At 41.9% G+C, this 23,457-nt stretch overlaps 2 protein-coding genes across 4 annotated transcripts in view; both read right to left on the minus strand.

Annotated features, from left to right (window-relative positions):
• LOC127368681 (E3 ubiquitin-protein ligase TRIM9) overlaps nt 1-14,157 on the minus strand; it is a 46,513-nt gene extending 32,356 nt beyond the window's left edge. For all 3 annotated transcript variants that reach the window (XM_051409762.1, XM_051409761.1, XM_051409760.1), the window contains exon 1: nt 13,253-14,157. In XM_051409762.1, the coding sequence (XP_051265722.1) occupies nt 13,253-14,071 (819 nt within the window). In that variant the 5' untranslated portion in view covers nt 14,072-14,157. The remainder of the gene's footprint in view (nt 1-13,252) is intronic.
• Nucleotides 14,158-19,577: 5,420 nt separating this feature from the next.
• Nucleotides 19,578-23,380, minus strand: exoc8 (exocyst complex component 8). Its single transcript, XM_051409765.1, has 4 exons — nt 22,109-23,380; nt 21,729-21,982; nt 21,388-21,636; nt 19,578-20,636 (listed from the first exon to the last, which is right to left on the minus strand). The coding sequence occupies exons 1-4, from the start codon at nt 23,256-23,258 to the stop codon at nt 20,229-20,231; spliced, it is 2,061 nt and encodes a 686-aa protein (XP_051265725.1). The 5' UTR covers nt 23,259-23,380; the 3' UTR covers nt 19,578-20,228.
• Nucleotides 23,381-23,457: the final 77 nt, after the last annotated feature.

Consider the following 23,457-nt stretch of genomic DNA (forward strand, 5'->3'; position numbering starts at 1 on the left):
CCTCTTCTCCTCCCCTAATAAAGATCTGCACCGTGTGATGAAGAAAGCAGCAAAATGAATCCACCTCTCCCTTGTGTAGAATCGCCACGGGTAAAGATAAAGCACTTTGAATTAAACAGAACAGTTGGTCGACACTTTGCTCTGGTGCTTCGAGACTCAACACATGAAGAGTGAAAGTGAATCAGCAGCAGACTGCAGGGTGAGCTACAACCACCAGACACTTCCTGATATGGATATGGATGATATGACAGAAGCTGCAGCTGCCTGCACGCTGTGTGTCATGGCGCACACTCACAGCTCTGTCAATCACTGTCTTCATCAAATTACAGGATCATCCTGATGAAGCACTGATATACCTTTGAAAAGTGTGTGCTCATGTGTGCATGTGCTGGTAAAAACACACAGTAAAACAGCACCGAACACAAGCCTGTGAACCCTGTTTGCACCATCATGGGATAATACAGCTTTACATAGTAGCTACATATATCTGATATTAGATTTCATCACCTTAGTTAAGTATTGATAGTGTATGTGATCAATCAACTGTGTCATCTTTATCAAATCATAGAGAGTCTACAATGAATACCTGAACTAATTCTTGATAAAAGCCCAGCTCAAATTGGTCTAACAGCATACATATATATATATATATATATATATATATATATATATAACCGGAACAATCAGTGTTTCCCTCCCTCGGTCTAGTCAGCCAGCTGTGTTACAGTATTAGTGTTTCACATCTGGTGGAGGTCAAAACCAATCTCCTTTCCCCCGTCCTCCTCTTCATCCTCTCATCCACCCTTGCACAGCCTCCCAATCCTCCGCTGCACTGCTATTACACAGCCATTTTAAGGCTAATACACCAGGGCCGACTGCCACGCAACGGATTCACTGGTTACCATACTTGCACATCAACAGTTCAAGCATGAACCGGTAAAAACGAGTGCCAAATTACTGAACCGAAGTTTCAGGGAAGACAGAATGAATTAATAAATGTCCCCAGATTGCTCCGTATTGTTCATGTTTGGTCATAGAGGAAAATCACTGTAAAAGATACACAGCTGTACATTTCTATCTGTCATTTATATACAAATCAGATCCAATACTGAAACCAGGACGCACAGAACCCACAAGAGATCACAGGCACGCTCGCAGCTCTGTGAGGCTGTACTTTGCTTTGAGCTAAATGCTGATGTTCTCATGCCAACATGCTCACAATGACAATGTTGACATGTTCAGCAGATGTTAACCCAAGCGTCAACCTCTGTGGCTGGAAAATGAAGCAAACACGGAAACAACAAAAACTGCAGTTCCTCAAACGGCCACTAGCGGCCGGCTCCAGCAGTGAGTCTCCATAAGGCCCCATATTAAAATGACCCTAAACCATGTTTACAGCCTGGTACAAAGCTCGATAGCATGGTAACATTTACTAATTAACACTATACACAAAGTACAGATGAGGTTAATAGGAATGTAATTTGCTAGGCAGGTATTTCTACATAAACTAATGTTTTCTGTATTAAATTCATTCCAGTAGTTGTTGAGATTTTTCAGTTTGAATGTGTTTTGCAAGTGTTGCTAAACCAGAAAACCAATATGTGGAGCAGAAGATATACTATTCAACCTGCTACAGGAAGCTTTTTAACCATCTGTATGTTAACCATCAATATTTATGGCATATAGAGTTGAGTGCTCAAACATCGTCAGGTGCAGCTGTGCAAAAAGGAAGTGTTAACTTACACTGCTGCTGGTGCAGATATCGCTCTGAGTCAGCACATTTTACATATTCAGTGTGTCAGTCTCTTTTATGAACCGTAAAATATATTACTAATACATTACTGTAAAATGTGAAACGCCAGTTCAACTTTATGTTCCTTTATTTATCAATAAATCAAAAGGCAAGTCCCTGCAGAGACACAAAAAACTGCTTCAAATGCTTCCACTTCTGCCTCTGATGAGACCTTTCACAGTTAGCCACCCAACCAGAGCAACAACAACACTGTCACATCCTCTCCAGTCGTCTAGGATAAACCGTAACAGGGATCAGTGGCTACAGCCAGAGAGAGCTGCCTGGAATGAGCTCCAGGAGGAAGGAGGAAGCATCGTTTTATCACCCTGACTTTTTCCTCGTGGGGGTTTAGCTTCCGAGGCGAGTGCGGCGAGGCAACAAAAGTGCTGCAAAGCAAAGAAGAACAGCCCCTCGGATCAATAATTGATCAGGCCATCTTCCATATTAATAAATGCAGAGGGTAGGTAGATTGCCGCGGGCGTAATTGTCATAAAACGAGTGCAAATTAGGTTTGTTGGAGATGATAAATCTATTACCGACTATCATGGGGCAAGATTTTAAAGCGCTAACAATTCCTACACTGTTACACTACAGCGAACGCAACGTAGGCTGACGACTGCATAGAGGCTTGGCACACACGCACACGAGACTCATATATGAGCATATTAATCTGCTGTTTAATTTATTGGGCTTCCTAATGAATGAGCACCCGCTTGTAACCATGGCAACGATGCTCATTGTTCCACTATAGGATGTCCACACTCTCCTCTGAGGTCTGGCATCGGCACTCGTTCTGTTACCAAAAATAGATCACAGATTCTCTCTGTCTCTCTCTCTCACACACACACACACACACACACACACACACACACACACACACACACACACACACACACACACACACACACACACACACACACACTTACCCTTTCATGTCTGCTGCCAGAGGAAAAGGAAGGGTAGTAAAGTGTGCATTAACCTACATGTAAAGCACAAGTCCAGTAGCACAGCCTTGAGTTACTGTGCCACGGTGTGTGTGTGTGTGTGTGTGTGTGTGTGTGTGTGTGTGTGTGTGTGCTATGTACTCATGACATTGTGAGGACAAAAATCTGTTAACATGGTCTTATTACTGGGACTGAGCTCTCATGTGGGAACAAAAATCCAGTCCTTACAAGGTTAACTATTTATTTCAGGGTCAGAATTAAGATTAGATTCCACATCCTTCATCCTCCCAAAACTTCTGTAATCTAAATCAATGCAACAGAAACCAGAGATATCTTCTTTTTTTATTCCACGACGTAGACTTCCTCGTCAAAACATAGCGCCTGCATTGCCCACAATGCAACTCAACAGTACAGTGGGAGATTCTGGTGTCAAGCAGGTCAACATGTGCAGTTGTACTCACCTGTAATCCTGACCTGTAATCAGACTTTGATAAAGCACTGAAGTTTGCATCAGCTGACTAACTTCATTCATGCTTTACAATCATCAGACCAGCTGACCAGTAACATCCAGTCATGTTCATTATAAACTGACACTTCACTCCCAACCTCCTCCCTACGAGCTATATTTGGTATTTAACTAAGATTTAATATTTATATATGTTTGCTTTGGGGGGGATTAGCTCTTCTAGCAAAATCCTCATTGTTGCTGGATTGTATCTCATTTAGTTCGTCGCTTTGGACAAAAACTTCTGCCAATTGAATACATACATTTATTTACATAATGTAAATTCTTTGAGAGCTTTAGTCTTTTCTACCAAATCTGTGCAACTGTTTGCATATTGATGATGAATTCCTTATTACATGTTAGTTTTCTTGAATCTTTTGTATGTATTAATAATTAAAGAAGTCCTAGTTTTCATAGAGAGAATAAAGAAAAGTATAAAACTGATGTGGAGTCATGGTTAAGGTTGTTATTATTATATCACCTAAACATGTATTTAACCAGGTAAAGACGCTCATTGAGATTAAAACAAATGTTGGTCAACAGAATGTCCTCAGAAGTACTGAACTACACATTAGTGTGTGTTTCTGTGTGTGACTGGGCCTGAGGTAACAGGCGAGTGAGGCTGACCTGACATGGTCGGCGAGCTGCCATCTGGAATGAGGTTAGTCAGGCACGGCGCAGTTCAGCACTCGCTCTAAATTACCTCAGTAACAGCGTCTCTGAGGGATGAAAGCACCTATTTTTACGATTAAAATTGTAGTAATGTCTTGTAATACGGCCCGAGGCACTGGATTCAATTTCAAAGGACATTTTAGATATTACAGAGCAGACGATCCATATTACACAGTGCAGTGTTTCCATCCTGTATTCCTATTAAGACATAAGGTTACCTGGTTTTTCTAATAAGACATAAGACACTTTATTTGTCATTGTTAACAGCAGGATCAATAATAACAAGATACAAAACAAGATGATGAATATAAATATAAGTATAAAGATGACAAGGGAGGCTCTTGGATAAGCAGTTAAGCAATGATAGTGCAAACTGTCTATCAGTATAATAACAGAGACATGACATGTAGAGTATATGTGCATTAGGGATGTCATAAGAACCGATACTTTGGTACCAAGTCGATGCCTAAATTTTGAAAATGTTACAGTACTCAGTTTTCTACAGTACTGTAGGTACCGGGGATGTAATTCTTCTGGATCTGACAGGGCAGCAAATACGCCTACAAATACTGTATTCTGCCTGTAAATGCCACAGGAAGAAGCACATCTGTACAGGTGTTTCACTTCACCGCAGACATCGTCAACTCTCTCCGCTGTCTGTCTCTCCACACTGCTGAGCTGTGTGTGAGACAGCGGTGGAGAGCCGAACAATAATTTAATAATGTAATCTACGCAAAAGATGTACAGACGAGGAGAATAAACCTTCACTCTCACACAGTTCACTCCAGACAGCGACAAGCAGATGCTCAATGTTAAATGGGGATTGGGGACAACAAACTTGATCATGACGTCCCTATTTCTTGTCGTGGTATCTAATTGATATTGAGAATCATGTAATTTTACTGGTATGGGTCATGACTACTACATTTCTGGTACTGAGTATCTGTAGGAAATAGGAGTTGATAATGTATTACTGAAGCATGAGTCACATAACAAGTCATTATTTGATGAGATGATATTAATGGCTTTCAAAACTCGCTTTATGACTTATAATCAGAGATAAAAAGCTGCTTCTCTGCTTTTATATCACAGCTTTCCTCCCACTGTGTCAGATAAATACCGGTACTGCGCTTTCCTCAGTGATGTATTGAAACAATTTGCATTTGAAACAGAGATTATGAAGTTAATCTTATACTCAAATGTAAAAGAAGCTAGATGTGTTAAAGATCTGCCAAATATTCCATATGTACCAACGTTCAGTATCGCTAAAAATACAGAGAGTTTGAGATCCACATAAAAGCTTCATGAACAGGAATAAACCACATCACAGATCACAACAAACACGCGGCAGGAAACTCGGATAACATGCTTGTCAAAATGTTTCGTCAGAGTCCCGACGGACGAGAAAACAAGCGAGACGAAATGTTTACTGTCAATTTTAAATGATGTAACACGAGAAGAAGTGACAATTCTAGCGTGGGACAAAGTGTATGCACTGGATGTGAAACGATTCATATCTGGAGATAATCAAAAAACATGTTCCTTGCAGAAGGGCGACATACACATTTTGTCTTCATTGATCATCTTCTATCCTCCTGATTGATGCCAGCATGGTGTCACAAATCAGTGAATCATGTGAGTGTTTGTTTCCCAGGATAAAATAGTTGGTATGAACCAGGCTTCCTGCTGCCCCAACTGTGTTACTATACCAGAATAAATCTACATCATCTCTTGACGTCTTAAAGTCAGCCGCACGCCCACTGACCATCTGAATTTCTCTCTTTCTCACTACCACACACTCGGTGATGCCACATTTAGAATTTGGTTTAAGATCTTTTGTGTTAATTTGTGGAGGTGTGGACTCGAGTTAGACTCCCCAATTTGATTATTTCACACCAGACAAAACCAAAAAAGACTCGCAAGTCCACTTAAACACCAGTGACTTGTGACTTTACTTGGACTTGAGCCTTTTCACTTGAAAATACTTGATATCTTCCTCGAAGCCCAAAGATTATGTTATTTAAAAAGCCATCAATTCTTTACCTTTTATTCCCTAAAACAGCTTTAACAACATTTACCCTATTCACTTCTAGCAAGTCAACACTTTTTCCCCAGATCCACTTTGTTTGACTGGGGAGGCTCGATGATATCGACACGTCATCTATATCGGACAATAAAGGTTTTAAAATGAAACATCGGCATCTGTAATTTCTTCCGATGCAACAGGCCGATTAGGTGATGTCTGAATTATACAGTTAACTAGACTAAATGCTGGATGCTGTGTGTCTTAATGTTAATATGTATAGATCTATTTCATGACTGCAACCATAAGAGTAGGCATAATAATGTGTTAATTCCACTACAGGAGAGACCTGATGTTTTCTGTGATTAGATTGAAAGAAATATGTGAATATATCGACATCAGCAATCAGAAAAAATGAGCTGGGAAATATTAGTTTATCGGATATCAGCAAAAATCCAATATCATGCATCCTAAATTTGAACCAATCTGACAGCAACCAATCAGGTTGCAGGAGGGAAACATAAAGAACTAATGTTACGTTATAGATCGGCAGTTGGAAAAAATTATACCAAAGATCACTTGTTGTTGTTAAACTTGCATTATATCCTGTGAGGAACATATTATGACTTGTTAAGGACTCAAAACTCAATGTTTGGGACTTGGGAAAACAATGACTCGGTCCTACCTCTGTTAATCTGTCACACCTTCTTTATTGCACGTCAACAAATCTTAATAACGCGCTTTACTTAACATCTCATTGTTCACATGAATTATAAAAGAACTGGAGAGTGAATTGATTGATATTAAATTAGTTGTCAGCTCAAATTCCACTGAGAGATTTAAGTCTGGAAAACAACCATGAGAATCAGTTGAGACCAGCAAACTACGTCTGGATGGTTTATGTGCTGGTCGACTACTTACAACAAAGCATCAATTTCATGGCCTATTTGTCACATGTAATATATTAAGAAAGAGTTTCCAGTGCATGGAAACTGATTGTGGTGGTGAGTAGTTGTGTCTAAGACAGCCTCCAAATGTTTCCCATTTTAAAACCCAAAGTAAAATCCAATAATTCAATCCAGTCAAGAACAGAAAAGGTTAATGTTTCAGCAAGAGACAGAAACTGTCTGTCCACTAATTTGGTTAAAGATTGATCCAAAATCGTTGTGGTTCACATGCAATGATGCATTTAACCCAAACAGATTTTTTCAGAGCCTTTCCGAGTCAAAGTGACTAAAATTTGTGGACTGAAATAAGCCAGAACAATCTGAGCTTTAATAAAGACAATCCTTATACAATATGAAGGTTGAATCATCAATTAAATGATAATGATAAACATGACAGCAGGTGACTGAGGTGCAAACAGACAGGCACACACAGACAGAGTCTGGGGAGGTGAATGTGAAACAAAAGTTTCCTTCGCTGTCTAAAACAGGACAACAACAACAACGACAACAGTTGACTGAAAAGGTTTCAAGACTTGAGAACACGTCCCAGCAGAACAACATGAAGATAAATCAGGTGACAGGAGGAAGAATAAGGAGAGACATTGCAGGCTTTCCAAACAGCCTCTTGTCGGAGCAGATCAAAACACAGAGGGAGCAATTAAATGTTGCTGCTGTATACAGATCCCACATCGCTCCACATTCAGTGCTGGTCCAATCTTTGAGGTACCACACAGAAATCTTAAAAAGCCACCAGGGCAAAGGAGAACATAGGCTAACATCTTGGGAAAAAGGGATATATTTTGTTCAAGGCTTATCTATAACACACAGAAAGACACAAGCCTACACTTGCCAAAAAAAAAAAAAGAAGCAATTACAGAAGAGCCAGACGTGTTAAAGCACACATTGTTTGATCGACCAAGTTGAAGGTGTTTTGGAACCGTATGGATTTGTCTTCTCCAGGAGGAGGATGTGAAAGATCTTTAAAGGGAGAGTTAGAGGGATCCAATCTGTACGCACTGGAGCAGATGAAGGCGAAGACATTGCCTTTATACACTTCTAATTTCTTTTTGCCAAATAGATTTTGATGGGAACATAATTGCTGCCTAGATTATGTTCACGGGGAGAGACCAGGGTTTATACCCCGAATCCTGCAGGTTTATGAAGCATTTTAGGTTGACTGGGGTTTTGTTTAAATGTTAATAAAGGAATAGGGTTGCAACGGTATGAGATTTTCACTGTATATTACAATCTTTATTATTAATTTATATCAGTTATATTGAACCTTAAAGGAATAAAAACAGAAGGGTGTTTTTAGGTTGAGTATTTTATTATAATTTTTACAAATTATATGGTAGATTTCTATACGATAAAGCAGTAAAATGTATGTTAACCATCTATTTTCATACCACGGTATACCCTGATATCTGTATACCGCTGCAACCCTATAAAGCAGGGATCTCAAACTGTCGGCCTGGAGGACATTTGCATTTCCATCCCCCTTCCTCTGGCCCATGACATTTCTCCATGTCTGTTAGTCTGATTGTTTGTATAGTTTCTCACTGTCTGGGTCTAGTATTTTGTCATGTGCCATTCTTGTGGAGTGTAACATTGAGTGTATAACCTGTATGAACTGAAGAAAGGGAAGATTTTCCGAATATTGCGCTTTCTTGGTGTATTTAAACGTTGGAGTGGCCGTCCTATGAGTTGACAATACCGTCACTGGCCCCAAGACAATCTGAGTTTCAGAGATTACAGTTCTCCCAAAAGATGTCCGCTGTTGTAATTTAATAGTGGATAAATATAATTTCTTGAACGACCCTTGAACTCGAAGCTGTGTTAAAATTGAAGTCGCCAAGGACGCAAAACGGCCGTTATCTCGAGATCACAAGTGAATTATTCGGTTATCTCAAGAAAATGACCCTTGTTATCTTAAGATAATCAACCTGTTATCACGAGAAAACAAAAGGTTGTTTCCTCTTTATGTTTATCGGAGATCAGCATGCATAGATTGCGTATTATAGATTTGCATTGGGTCACCGTAATGGACAATGTATGGAGGGATGACAGACGACGTGCCAGTTAATTAGTTAACTAGTTAGCCAGGAAAAACAGCATGAAAATAATGAGCTCATTCAATAAATCTCCTGATATATATTGTCAGTACTTCATTAAATTGCCAGGAAATGTATAGTTTAAAGGTCCAGTGTGTAACATTTAGGATGAACTATTGTCAGAAATGGAATATAGGATTCTTAGGTATACAGACGCTGCGACTTCACCGCTAGATGCCACTGAATCCTACACCTCCTTTAAGATACCAGCCTGTTATCATGATCTTAATTATATCCTGTGATCTCGAGAAAAAACAAAAGACGTTTTCTAGTGACAAATTATCTCATTATCCCTAAAAATCTGCCTTTTATTTCCTCGAGATAATGAGATAAATTAACTCCTGATCTGTGAGATAACAGCATTAAAAGCATAATCGCAAGCACGGCCGTTCTCAGCTTCTGTAGTTTCCCTCATATTCATGACTAAAACAATTAAGGAGGAGGTAGATAAGAGATAGCAGATCCATATGCATCTGATTCCTTCCCAGCATCCCACTCTGCTGGTTTGGAGGCTGTTCTGACCTAATTAGCGTTAATTTTCCAAGAAACATTAATTGTAGATAGATAAAGTTCCCTTTTTCTCACATTTTAATGGCACAAAACATTAATTAGCAGCTTTGAGATAGCACATACCTTTGCTACTGTGCAGCACAGATGCGTATATATATCCCATTTAAAATGATCTTAAGATGACGGTGCAAACACTGAAACACACCCAGCAGCAAAACCAGCAACTCTGCATCTGTGGGTTTTTAATATTTAACTCAGAGCAGTGAGAGAGCTAGCTGCTTCATGCCAGGTCACATATATACGCACACTGAAATGCACGTATGGACGCACATACGCGTGTATGTGTGTGAGATTTAAATAGACTGTGTGTTTTCTGCTCGACTGATTGGATGAAACTGGATCAGTGTGTCTTCCTCTGCGCTTCCCTCGGCGTAAGTTCATCCGCTTCACTTATGCATATTCATGCCTTCCGAATGTGAGTGAGTGTGTGTGTGTGTGTGTGAGTGTGAGTGTGTATGTGTGTGAGTGTGTATGTGAGTTGAATGTGTAGCAGTGGGATTGTCACCCCCGGGGATGCATCATGATGTATCCAATGTTTGATTTACAATCCAAATGTCTTTCCTTGACATCTCTCTGCGTTATTGAATTCTCAAATATCTGATTTGTAAAGCATTAAAAATAACACACACACACACACACACACACACACACACACACACACACACACAAACACACACTCGTGCTGGTAAATGAACAAAATGTTGCAAAAAAAGGACTAATTATATATATTTATAGCTAAAACACACTCACGCACACTCATGCAGCTGCTTCACTCCCCAAGGAATTTGAGTGACACGTAAACCCCCAGGTTACACACAGACACACAACACACACACACACACACACACACACTGTAAACACAGTCATCCTTTGCTGAGTCATGGCAGCCATTCATCAGTATGATTTGGAGCTACAGCATCACGTAGGTTTTTTTTATATATGTATATATTTTGTGGGGGAGCTTTTTGCCTTTAATTGACAGGACAGCTCAAGTTAGACAGGAAAGGGGGAGAGAGGGGGGGGGGTGACACGCAGCAAGGCAACCCAGTATCACATGTATTAATACGTAAACATTAATCTGTGGACAGCCGGAGGTGGCAGCCAACAAAACAAACACACAGCAGTCAGTGAACCAACATTTCTCTTCAGTAATCACAACATGAACTCAAGTCTCAAATATCAATATTAGCATCATCCTGAAATATTCAGTATCAGTCAACTGCATGTTTTCTTCTTCAATATGTGGACTGTACTGCATGATCTGTTTTGTGATCATCTTGGTTGTTGTTGTTGTTGTTGTTTACTGTCATACAGACTTGATCAGTCTACAGAGGGATCAGGATCGTTCAGGGAAAGCTTCAATAAAAACTCCCCAAAATCTGGTCCTTCCTGAGAAACATCTGTTCGCCGCACAAACAGAAATAAGTATACGAACTAAAACAGACTGAATGAAGAAGATGGAGAGAGCTCTGCAGGGCTGACCTCGCTGAGTGACACTTCAAAAACCGAGAGGGAGAGAGAGCGAGACAGCCAGCCATCGATCTCCCTCGACGTGAAGGACACCGTATTAACTAAGTGGCAACCATCTCTTATTCATACGCTGCTCGTTACTTATCAACGCCCTCTCACTCCTGTACTCCTGATGGGATCTTCACAGTCCATTTATGGGACGGGGGGGGGTGATAGGGAGGAAAGGGTGGAGGAAGGGCGGGATGTGGAGAGAGAGAGAGGGTGGGTAAATGAGGCGAGGGGAGAAGGAGGAGGAGGAGGAGGAGGAGGAGGAGAGGGTAAATAAGAGGCAGTGAAGGAGAGGTAAAAGGGTGCAGACGAGGAAAGAGTCAGAAACGTGTGACGGGTGAACGACGAATGGAAAGACTGGAGGCTTCCAATCAACACAAAGAACGAGAGATTAGTAACAGTGACCCACTCAGCAGGAGACGGACAAAAATGGCTTTTAATTCACACTCAGGACGTCTGGGTGTGACGATGATGATGATGATGAAGGCTTCCTGAAATGCTGTATTAAACACAGGAAGTGGTCTGATTAAAAAAATGGCTGGTCCTGCTACTAGTATTAATTTTCCTTGGATTCCTGCCCCTGGGGGCTTTTTTTTTAAAAACCCATAATCTCATAATTAATATTGTGATGATATTGTGAAAATACAGTTAAAATGCTGCTGGCATCCTGTCAACCCTTTCACAATAAAATCAACGTTTTCTTCAGGAAAAAATACCCAAAAAAAGGCACCAAAAGAAAATGTAATAAAGTTTTAAATATTAAAAGCAAAGCGGTGTCGCGCTGTAACCTGAGAGGACTGAACTTGAGTTGACCCCCCCCCCCACCACTGAAGCAGACTTTTAAATTAATGAAAGCATCATTACAAAAAATGAATTAAATCATAAATCACTTTAATCATCCTTTAATGAAGCAGGCGGGTGATTTTTGGCAGGCGGAGGGAGAGTCGAGGAGGGATGAGGTTGGATGGAAACACACGGTGTTATCTGCAGGTTTTTTTGTCCCAGTAGATTGCGCAAGGTAATTAATGATTCTCTTTATTTTTGTGTCATGAATGCAACTAATGCTCCAAATTAATAACATCAGCCAGATCCAGAGCGCTGCACACCTTCACACCTCCTGCTACGGCTGCACGGTTTTCACTGATTTCAGCTACTTTCTATCCAAAGTGTTCACAAGGATACAAAGCTCACCCAACAACAGAGCCATGAGGAGTAATTCGGGGTTCAGTATCTTGGTCTTAAAGACCCACTTTACCACCTGAACCAGGCTCCTTAGTTATCAAACTTAAACCCTTAAAGAAAACATTAATATCCAGAATATTTCAGGGTTTTGTTGAGTCATTTCTTGGAAAATGAATTATTAAAGTATAAAGTCCTTCAGAAATACCAATTAGCAGCAAAATGGACTTAAATTTAGTTTTATTTATCGTCCATATTAATGGAATTTTATTACTGATTCATCAACTTGAGAGCAGCATTGTCACTATTTTATACACTGTTGTTGGTTAAATATACAAAAACACACATTTCATACACTGATCACCTGTTTTATTTATGAAATCTTGATCTTAAAAGTAACTAGTAACTATAAAAATAAATGTAATGGAGTAAAAAAGTACATTATATCCCTCTGAAATGTGGTGGAACAGACGAATAAAGAAACATCAGATGGAGAAACGACCTTAAAACTACCTAAATACACCACTGTTAATATAAATATATATATAAAGGTAACTTTTATAACAACATTTCCTCAAACTTGAATAAAAGCTTAGTTTCCATTTTAAAAAATCCTGATTCTGCCTGAGGAGCTACACCCTCCTCCTCCTCCTCCCTCCTCCTCCTCCTCCTCTTCCTCTTCCTCCTACACTACAGTCACTACTCACATCACACACACATACAGATGTGGGCCACTGAAACAAGAAACACCAACACAACGCTGTGTGACCTATTCAAGAGATGATTCACACACACACACACACACACACACACACACACACACAAGGGGGGGTTTAGCCTGCAGTAATTATTTCATTCATGTGTGAATTAGTCAGGGTTCTGTAATTTACGATTTGGCCCAAATACAGTAAACTCATCACAGAGTGTGTGTGTGTGTGTGTGTGTGTGTGTGTGTGTGTGTGTGTGTGTGTGTGTGTGTGTGCTCTCTCACCTTGTGTTGTTTCCACATCACAGCCAGCGGTTTGACGTCGTGTTTGTTGTGTTTTCCCTCCTCCAGACACTTCCCGCACACCGGAGCTTTGCAGCTGTAGCAGTACATGTTGAAGTTTTCCGCCTCGTGATCCACGCAGGTCGCCGGTTTCCGCGCGGTGGCGGGCGGCAGCTGACCACCGCCGCCTCCTGCCGCGCCTGGTGCCGCCGCTTGGCTCCGCGGCGGCACCAGGCGGTGCTTGGCGAGCGGACCGCGGGACGGGTGGCACCGCTGCTGGCAGGCGTTACAGTAGAAGACGTCGCACTGCTCGCACATCACCGTCGCGTCCACCGGGTTGCGGTCGCACAGCTGGCACTTCACCGCGGTGGAGGAGGCGGCAGCGGCGGCGGCGGCGGAGGAAGCGGCGGCGCGGTTCTGCTGGTACCGCGCCACGATGGCCTCCAGCAGCCGGTTCCGAGGGAAACCCCGGAGCCCCCGCTCGTCCAGGGAGACGCTCCGGTGGCACAGCGGGCAGGTGAGGGAGCAGTGTCGGTGCGGGTTGACCGGCGGAAACACCCGCACCCCGTTTGGAGACTTGAGCTGGCACGGCGTGTAGGACCCGTACCCGCTGTCGGTCTCGCTGTACAGACTCATCTTGTCCATGTCCAGGTAGTCGTAGTCGGAGCTGCCCGACGCGCGGCTCTGCACCGGGGTCTCTCCCTCCGGGGTCTGGACCGTGATGTTCCGGGCGCAGGCCAGGCACACATTGTGGGAGCAGGGCAGCAGGATCGGGTCCTTGAACAGGGAACCGCAAACGGGGCATTTTAACTCTTCCTCCATCGCTCCCGTCGGTTTCTGGGGGACCGGAGGGAGAGAAGCGGCTTCAGCAGGAAAACAGTCCAGCACCGACTGCCGTGGACAGCTCCCTGCGCGGCTGTGCGCAGGCGCGGAGAGGGAGGGAGGGAGAGGGGGAGGGGACTGTGGGGACGTGGTTTGATTGATCAGGTTCATTTAAAGGCTCTGAAACGCCACAGATCCCCCTCATGGGGTTGTAAACAGGGACACTGAGGGCCACCAGGGACCCCCAACACCAAAGACACTAAAATGTCTCTGAATATTTAATATTCCTTCAAAATTCCTTTAATTTCTTTATTTTAAAATCTCAAATTCTATAATATAGACCCACCCCCCATTTTAAATAAATTAACCTGCTATAAAATGTGAAAGATGGCTCAAAAAGAACTGGTAACCTTCTGTTTCTGAAGATAAACTCTAACATCTGTAATTAAATTAATGGTTAAAAGTGACTTTACAGCTACAGACATTACATTTAATAAGACAACTGGATTTTTAACAGGTAGTTAACATATAAACCAACATTTAAACTCCACAACCGGTTTTGATTGATCGTATGTTTTGAATAAAGAAAATACAATCTACAGTAGTCCCTTTACTCATTATACTTGAGTAATATAAATACAAATTAAAGTGTGTAAGTATGTGACTCTTCAGGCCAGAAATCGAGCAATAGAAGAAAGAAAACCTTAATTTGTGTAAGTGTTTCCTCCTCCTTACAGTCGATCATTATGTCGACACTGATGGCGGTCGAGGCGATGGAGATAATGATGGTCATTTATTGTGACTGCCTGCATTTGTTCTGCCTGTCAGTCTGAGACAGGAGATGATGGAGGTTAAACCAGCACGAAAACAAATAAACATTCATAAAGTTAGAACTCCAAACACAAACTAAAACTCCAGATGTTTTAGATCTTCCAGATGCCCCAGAAACTGCTCAGTTTGTTCCTGTTGGTGTGACGTTAGAGCTCGGTGTGACAGCCGGCGTGACTGGAGTCCCTCAGGGCGAGCAGCGTTAATCCCACCCACTGGGACAGCTTCTCCGTTTATTAGCCCCTCGGCATCCCATTACCTAGTTACAGGTCTCTGCTCTGTGGTGAAATCAGAGCGAACATGGACACACGTCAAGTCACATTTTGTTTATACAGAACCCCAAAAATCACAGTTTGCCTCAGGGTGGGTTTTACAAAGTCTCACTAAACCTTTTAACATGTTAGAAAACCGTAGTTAGAGCAACAGAGGAGGGATCCTTCTCCCAGAATGCAATAGATGTCCAGTGCACGACAAACAAAATCACATTATATCCAAATTTTGATGACACAGTTTTGGATAATAATCAAAAATAATAATATATTATAAAATGTATGTGAAGAATGTGGATCCAGGAGGACATTGAGAGAACTTCAGATAGCACCGAGTACATGAAGATACACAAGGATATACAGTACATCCTTTTTTTCTGAAGAGATCCCTTTTCTATCGTTTATTAAACTGACTGAGTGACATTTTTTATATATATTTTCATATTATATTCAAAACTGTACAATGAACCGAAACAGTGAACTCAGTAACTGCAGGAAGTTTGTGTAAAACGAGAGATTTGGATGAATTTTGAGCAGATTATTTCCTGTTTATGGAACTTTTTATACAATTCTCTGTCTGTATTATGGATTTATTCATGATTTTTAACAATCATACAGACTTAAAAGGCTTTTTTTTTGACAGATTCAGTGATGTTCTTCTTTCTAAAGGCCTGCTGTGTATATTTTTTAAGTTTTCTTACACGCTTTAAAATCAAGAAGGCCTCGCGACCCTCCATGAAGCTTTGGCGACCCCTAGTGGGGGTCTCAACCTCCACTGCTCTAAACTGCCATTATAATAATCTCTTTATTACATTTACAATTTACTCCTGCATTGTCGACATCAATAACTTTCATTTTCAGAGCCGGCTGCTCAGAGGAACCTGTTGGTGAGTGTTCACACAGGGTTCAAAGAGTCAGAGTATTTGTTATTAAGTGTTGAAACTGGAACCAACTTACGTTTCCTAATCACAATAGTTGACGTGCCTCAGACCCAACGAGCTGATGAAGGTCTGAGACCGAAGAATCTGAGACTGCAGGACTCCACATTTGTTCATTTTTGTTCAATTTATGATACAAAATTACTCCTCCAATGACTTTTATTACCTGATCTAACAAGTTTTCCTCTTGTTTCAGTCGTTTTTGAGGACACATGAAAGTGTGATAGCTGTATTTAACTGTCGATTTGACAGTAATGCAGGAGTCCAAATGACCTTTGAAAGTGCAGCAATCTTTGTGAGATGTTCCTGAAGAAAGTCCAACTGTACTTATTTTTTGACTGCATTGTGAAGAAAGTCAGGCTGTTCTCTTCTCCACTTCAGAGAGAGACGACCTCCATCAGCAGCTAGTTAAAGAGCCCATAGACGTATTTTCACTGAAGTTGGTCATCTTTAAATTATTATGTATAGAAATATTTATGATTATGATATTTTTTTAATCAATCTGATAGCATAAGTTATTCAGTTTTTTTGTATTCATTACTGTTTAATCACCTGAAATAGTAAAAATAGTTTGTGTTACCTTTAGATGTTTAACTGCCATATTTCCACAGAACAGAGGAACCAAACACTACTTACAGACACTATAGTTTCTCCTTGGAGCTCGGTTAAGTCAAGTCACTGCCAGAGGCCACTAAATCCTACACACTGGTCCTTTAAAGCTCCTCTAAAGTGTGTAGAACGTTCACATCTTTCTTTATTATATAATCTTTGACAGACAGTCCCCCAAAAGTGTAATTCTTGATCCAGGATAACGTAATCAAACACATGTAGTAAAGTGCAATATTTTACTCTGAATTGTAAATAATATAGTGTATATATATATATATATACCATAAAACTTCTAATAATAGCCCGGGGGCGTTTATTTGCTTAAATCACTGAACTCCCTCTGCCTTCATTGGGGACAGGCCTCTATTTGGGACAGGCCTTTAATTCCTTTAGCACAAATCTCAGATGGAAAACCTCTCTAATTATACTGCTTCTCTTGAGTTTCATTAAGTAAATTTGACAACTTACGGTAAATTTCAGGTCGTACATTTTTTTCTCTATGCCAGCGCCGTGACACTTGAACGTGAATATCGTACGTTTTACGGCAGCCGGCGTACAAACAGTGAGCAACCGACTTCACGTGATAATATTCACAACTCGGATTCGTTTTAATGAAAGCCTTTGATTCTTTTGATCAGTGGACCAGGTGGGTTTTAAGATGTTTTATACATTCAGATCATTTCTATAAAATCCAGACCAGGCTTTTAAAGGAGACCTGCGTCTATTAGGGCTTTTATTGGAGGTTTTACGGTATATATATAGAGAGAGAATTTGAGTAAATGTACATCAAAATTAAGCAAATCATTTATCATGAACACAAACTATACATGTACCACTTTATGAGAACGACTGGTTGAATAAAAGAAAGGCTGGAAACAATGAAATGTTTTTATTCTGAGATTAAACAGGAATTTTATAAAGATGCTGAGATGAGAATCTTTTTCTTCACCATGAAATATTTACTGCACATTCCTTCAGAGCGTTGACTCGATGAATTCCTCTCCAATAATCCCAACAGCCCCCGACGCTCCTTCCTCTGAGGATAAGCTGATAACTCCCCCCCCAGAGGCTTTTCCTCGAGCCCTCGATCACATCAGTGATTATAATGAGATGAGCTGTGAAGCAGAATCATGAACCGGGGGTCTAAAAATATATAGCAATGCTCCTTCATCGCTGCTGGGAAGTGTTTTACACAGAAAGAGGAGCAATTGTTGAACACAAATTGGTTTAACTGCAGGAACAACGGCGTGATGCACTCGTCAGATGATTGAATTCAGAATTTCCTCTTTCTGTTTAATGAGGATGTTAAAGGGACAGTTCATCCCAAAAGCACAACTACACATTTCTCCTCTTACCTGTAAGTGCTTTTTGGTTTCCAACTTAATATAATCTGCTAAAGAAATTACATTTAAAAACTCAACAACAATGTGTCTTTCCAGAAATCATGACTTGGTTTCACGTAGGGACTATTTTCTTCCTCCGCCGTGCTAGGTGAGTTGGCTAATGCTACAGCTCAGCTCTGGATGACGTCGTTGGTGCATGTTCACGAGCATGTCCGCATGTTGTTAAATGCTGTCAGTTTAAACACATTCATTTAGATCTATTTTATAAATAACATGTTAAAAAAACAGAAATTAACACCTATGATTTAACAATTTGCTATGGCCACATTTTAGCCCTCTTAAGCTCCATTAAAAATATATTTAATTGGAATAATTACATTACTGTTGAGTTTTTTCGAATGATCTGGTTCCATTACATTCGACAGATTGAAGACGATATCTCCAAACTCAAACCACCAAAACCATCTTGATAGATAAAGAACGCTCTTAAATGTTTCACACTGGACCTTTAAACCAGAGAAAGAACTATTTTATAGGAAATAAGGCAACACTAGAACTGAAAACAAGTAATTATACTCGTGATTGTGATGCTCTGGTACAATTGAGTTTATTGGTAAATAGTATTACTTCATTTAATTGACCATCAACCACCATATTCCATAGTTTTATATTTTAACTGCCACAAGGGGGCAACACTGCCATTATTTAAACCAGGATCAATTATCAATGAAATGTTGGTAAGAAAATCAATTCAACATAAAGTAGTATTAATATTTATTCTTTACACTTCTGTTACATTCTGTAGTATGCAGATTTTAAATGTCTTATTTTCTATATATGCTGTAATATAATGTACATATTTATTCTATTTTTTTTATATATTGTTCTATATGGTCATTTAATGCACATATGTTAACCTTTTTATTATTATTTCTATGTCTCATAACATCATGTTAAGCAACCTGTAACACAACCGATCAATAAAGTATTCCTGATATCCGATATATCTGATTGATCATAGAAGCAGGGTGGAGTGGATCCAGTAAAAATGAACACATCCAGGACGATTAGTCTGCGGATTAGATTCATCAAATCCTCTGCAACCTTGATCCGTCATTCATCACAACACAACACAGACCTACGGAAGATTTAAAACCCCCTTTTTTACTGATTGGTGTTCATTAAAATGATGGCGGCATTTTGTGTGTCGTATTTCTTATAATCATTAATGTCATTAGGTCTGTTTCCTGCCACGAAGAGTCAGAATGCTTGCTGTGAAAAAGGTCTAGGAGTCTAATTCTTTGGGTACATTTTACCTGATAAAGTAGAAGATCAAAAGACTTTTGACAGGGAAGTAAAGTCAGAATACAAAGTACACGTGTTGCTCTACACAGTTGTGTATTTTGGCTCAAGTTTGGGCAAACTGTAACTGATTATAACAGAAATAATTGTTATAAATGTTAATTATAATGTTATAATTCAAACAAGCGGGAATAAAGACACAGAGGAACCAAACAGCTGCGCTCGTGCATCATGATCTTTATTAAATTTCATGTGTTTGTGTTAAACAGTGAACATTAACCAGTGCGTTTGGCTTTCAGTCCCTTTTAAATCAGTCCTAGTGTGCTAGAATACTATTAGTGTCTAATAATGGTCCAGTAGCGTCACAACCATACTGCTTCCAAACTTTCCAACAGCATAAACATTAGTTTTCCATTAACATCAGATTATTGTCTGTAATAAAATGCGTGATTACATTTCGGAAAACACACGTGTGCACAAAACCGCACAGAACAATTCGGATCCGAAAATAAACAAACGTATCTACTGTCTCATATACGTCTGTAATAGTGCAACAAATACATGTTTCTTAATGTATTCGCTGCACTATTACACAACTTTAAGGAGCTGCATGCCTCTTGGTTCACTTATCACTGCGACCTGACATGAAAACAGGAAGATGTTTGTTGCTCAAAAACAAATATTGAGTGCAGGAACAAGGATTTGTGAAAGCAGTACTAACGTCAGATCCTTCCTCATTAATATTGGCCAATATCTGCAGGTGTTTTTGAGAGAGTCCTGTCGTTTCGTGTCCTTTAAAACAACCAATATCAGGCAGTTATTTCTACAACGTCAGTAAAAGAGCGTTTAAGTGTCCATCCTTTTAGTCTCAGACGACAGACGTGGTGCTCTCGGGGTTGATTCGAACCGGCCTGGTGCTCTTCCTCAGGTCCTGCAGCTGTTTGGCCGGCTTTCCCACGCCCTCCTCGAACCTCCGCTCCACCACCGGCAGCACGGTGTCGTGGAGGAAGGAGGCGTTCTGCACGATGAAGGCCTTCTTCTCCGGGTCCTGCTCGCAGCGGAGGCTGTAGTCCACGTGCTGCACGGCCACCAGGATGATCTCCCGCAGGCTCTCCAGCAGCACCATGTGCAGCTCGGGGAAGTAGAGCTTCAGGCCCTCCTCCAGGAAGCTCATCATCTGCTTGGTGAAGGCCACGACGGTGTAGCTCAGGTTCACCCAGCAGTCGTCGCCGGTGTACTGCTCGAAGGTGCCAACGCCACAGCTCCGCATCTCGTCCTGTCGGGAAACAGATGAATATGGTGAAGCTTCAGCTGGTGATTTAACTCACAGTTTATAAGTCGTCAGCGCTCGGTATCCAGTACGTCTAAAAATGTGCACACAGGTAGAAATCGGTGCTGCAGCAGCGCTCTCCACCGGCGCTCTCCACCGGCCTCTTGGAAGATTTAGAATTCATTTTAAAGCCCTCCTCCTTATATACAAAGGTCTTAATGGGCAAGGATCAAAGCTACACTGCGATCATCTGCTGCTGGGTTACTGGAAGGTTCAAACAAACATCTGAAAGAAAGCTGGGTGACGCTTCGCACTATAAAATGTTATACTTTATTTGATTGTATGTATTTTTTAAAAGTTATTATTATTCAGTGAGTCTTATTTTCCGTTAATTATGGCATTATATCCCTGTTTTATGTTAATTATGTCTTTAATGACGTGAAGCCCTCAGTGCATGTGAATTATTTTGTTGTAAAGTAATGCATTTGTTATGTAAAAGGTGCTATACAAAAAAAACATATTATTATTAACATCATTTTAGTACAGATTACTTTTTCAAATAGCATATTCTGTATTTTTTTCCTGATGATAGACTTAAACAACTATTAAAAAAATGGTTGCGGGTTCATTTTTGGTCGATTAATTAAACAATAAATCCCTTTTTGTGACTTCACCAACAGATGAAGGAAAACAAAGTCCCCGTAAACTCCGACACCCACAACCAACACACACACATCATCAGAAGAGCCGAACCCACCTTGAGTTTAGTCAGAGCTTCGGGGGTCATGAGGTTCATCCTCCTCCACATCTCCTCTGAGTTTCGGTGCTTGGTGGCTTCCATGATAATGTCCTTGTAGCTCAGCAGGGCCGCCTTGATGTCTTTGACCAGCAGCGACTGCAGGGTGAAGGTCAGGTCCAGGCCGATCTCCGTCAGCTGCTGACAGTGCTCCTTCGCCACTTTAACGCACTCCGCTGCCGTCGACAGGCTCTCCTTACTGTCAAACACCTGATCCAGACACAAAAAATAAACACTTTATTAGGATATTTTCTTTACAGCTTCACAACCCTCAAAGTATCCAAAGTTCTCCTCCCACCCACCTGCTTGCTGAAGGCGTCCACAAACATCCTCATGGCCGATCGGGACCAGACCACGAAGGCGGAGTAGCAGCCCGTGTTCCCGGCAAAGTCCATCTCGAACTCTTTGGCCGTCTCCAGCAGGCTGGTGAAGAAGATGTTGCAGAGTTTGTGGATGTAGAGCAGCGTGGCGCCTTCGATCCGAAGCTGGCGTATGGCCGTCTGCACCGCCGCCGCACGGTTCTTCAGGAACAGGTCGCAGGCTTTGGTGGACTGACCTGCAACACGGTGGAACAACAGGTATTTCATTTAATACACTCTCACTTTAACAACCTCCAGACCGATGTTTGCATACTTGCTCCAAACAGATTTAACTACTCCATGTAAATAAAACGGGTGTGGACCTAGTCTGATGAGCTGGGACACGGCCCGCCTGGTCGCTTTAGGTCCACCACGCAGCGACCGATCCGGAGACAACTCGAACACCAGGACCTCCGTCAGCTGCCGCACGCGCTCGTCCACCTTCAGCCGCAGCTCTTTGACCCTCTGGGTGACCGGCTGGTCCTTCAGATACCCGTTGAGCTTGTCCAGCAGGTCCACGGCGCCCTCGAAGTCTCTCTGGGCGATGCAGACGTCCAGGTCCTCCGGCAGCTCCTGGATCCACTCGAGGCTGAGGTCCACGTTCTCCTCGGCGTCCGCGGGCTCGTCGTCCTCCACGTCGAAAGGGTTGGTGGACACCTCGACCCTGACGGGAGACGTGGGGACCTCCTCCTCCTTTTTGTGCCGGTCCTTGGTGACTTTGTTCTTCTTGGTCTCGTCCAGGATCTCCAGCCACTCCTTCTTGATCTTGCTGTTCTCCGCCTGGAAGATGCGGCTGTCCGGGAACATGAGGATCTTGAACATGTCCTTCATGGGAGGGTTGTCCTTCACGTTGACCACGGCGAAGCTCTCCAGGTCGTACAGCGCGTTGTATTTGTACTTCACGGTTCCCCTGCGGTTCGGCAGCCAGGTGGCGATCAACAGACAGTCGTTCATCAGGAAAGCGTGCACCTTCTGGATGGGAGACATGTTGTCCACATCGAACTCCACCAGGTCCCCGTTGTAGACCAGATGCCTCCCCGGGGTGTCCATGATGTTCTTACCGCCCTCCACTTTCTCCAGCAGGGAGGTGAGCGTCCTCTGCTTCACCTCCTCGGTTTCCTTGGGGAAAGCAGCCTGCATCTCCTTGGAGGTCTCATCCTTGTCGGTGGACAGCAGGGCCTGCGTGATGCTCTCCATGATGCTCTTCTGCTCGGTGAGGATGTGACTCAGCTGGTACATCTCGCTCTCCAGGTAGGAGATCTCTTTGGCCGTCTCGATGAACTGTCGGTAGTTCTTGTAGACGTTCTTCTTCAGGTTCTGAGCCGTCTCGTCGGCCAGGTTCTGGATCTTCTGACGGTGCTCCTGCAGATCTCGGTCGCCATCGGACTGCTGGGACAGCTGCTTCACGTAGTTCTGCGGGTCGAAGTTCGGCGATTCGAGCAGCTTCCGTAGTCGGTTCCCGGTTTCCGACATCTTCAGTCGCCTGTGCGTTTATTTAGTGGTGAATTATTAGAAATGTGCACAGAGGAAGAGCTCTCAGAGGCTCCTAGGTTGCATTTCCGCTTGCAACCCAAACAGGAAGCCCCAGCCTGGTTGACACCCTGGGACGTCAAATTAGTTGGCCAACAAATTGAATAATAACAAACATATTTTAATATAATTTGGTCGCTAA

The sequence above is a fragment of the Dicentrarchus labrax genome, unplaced genomic scaffold, assembly GCF_905237075.1.
Source record: "Dicentrarchus labrax unplaced genomic scaffold, dlabrax2021, whole genome shotgun sequence".
NCBI lineage: Eukaryota > Metazoa > Chordata > Actinopteri > Moronidae > Dicentrarchus > Dicentrarchus labrax.

What these genes read in the sequence shown, in the direction of transcription:
- exoc8 (XM_051409765.1), bottom strand. Translation starts at nt 23,258, where the DNA reads ATGTCGGAAACCGGGAACCGACTACGGAAGCTGCTCGAATCGCCGAAC. An exon ending in TGGACGCCTTCAGCAAGCAG is followed by an intron (nt 21,637 to 21,728) that starts GTGGGTGGGAGG and finishes TGTCTGGATCAG; the next exon opens with GTGTTTGACAGTAAGGAGAG. An exon ending in AAGCTCTGACTAAACTCAAG is followed by an intron (nt 20,637 to 21,387) that starts GTGGGTTCGGCT and finishes GTTTCCCGACAG; the next exon opens with GACGAGATGCGGAGCTGTGG.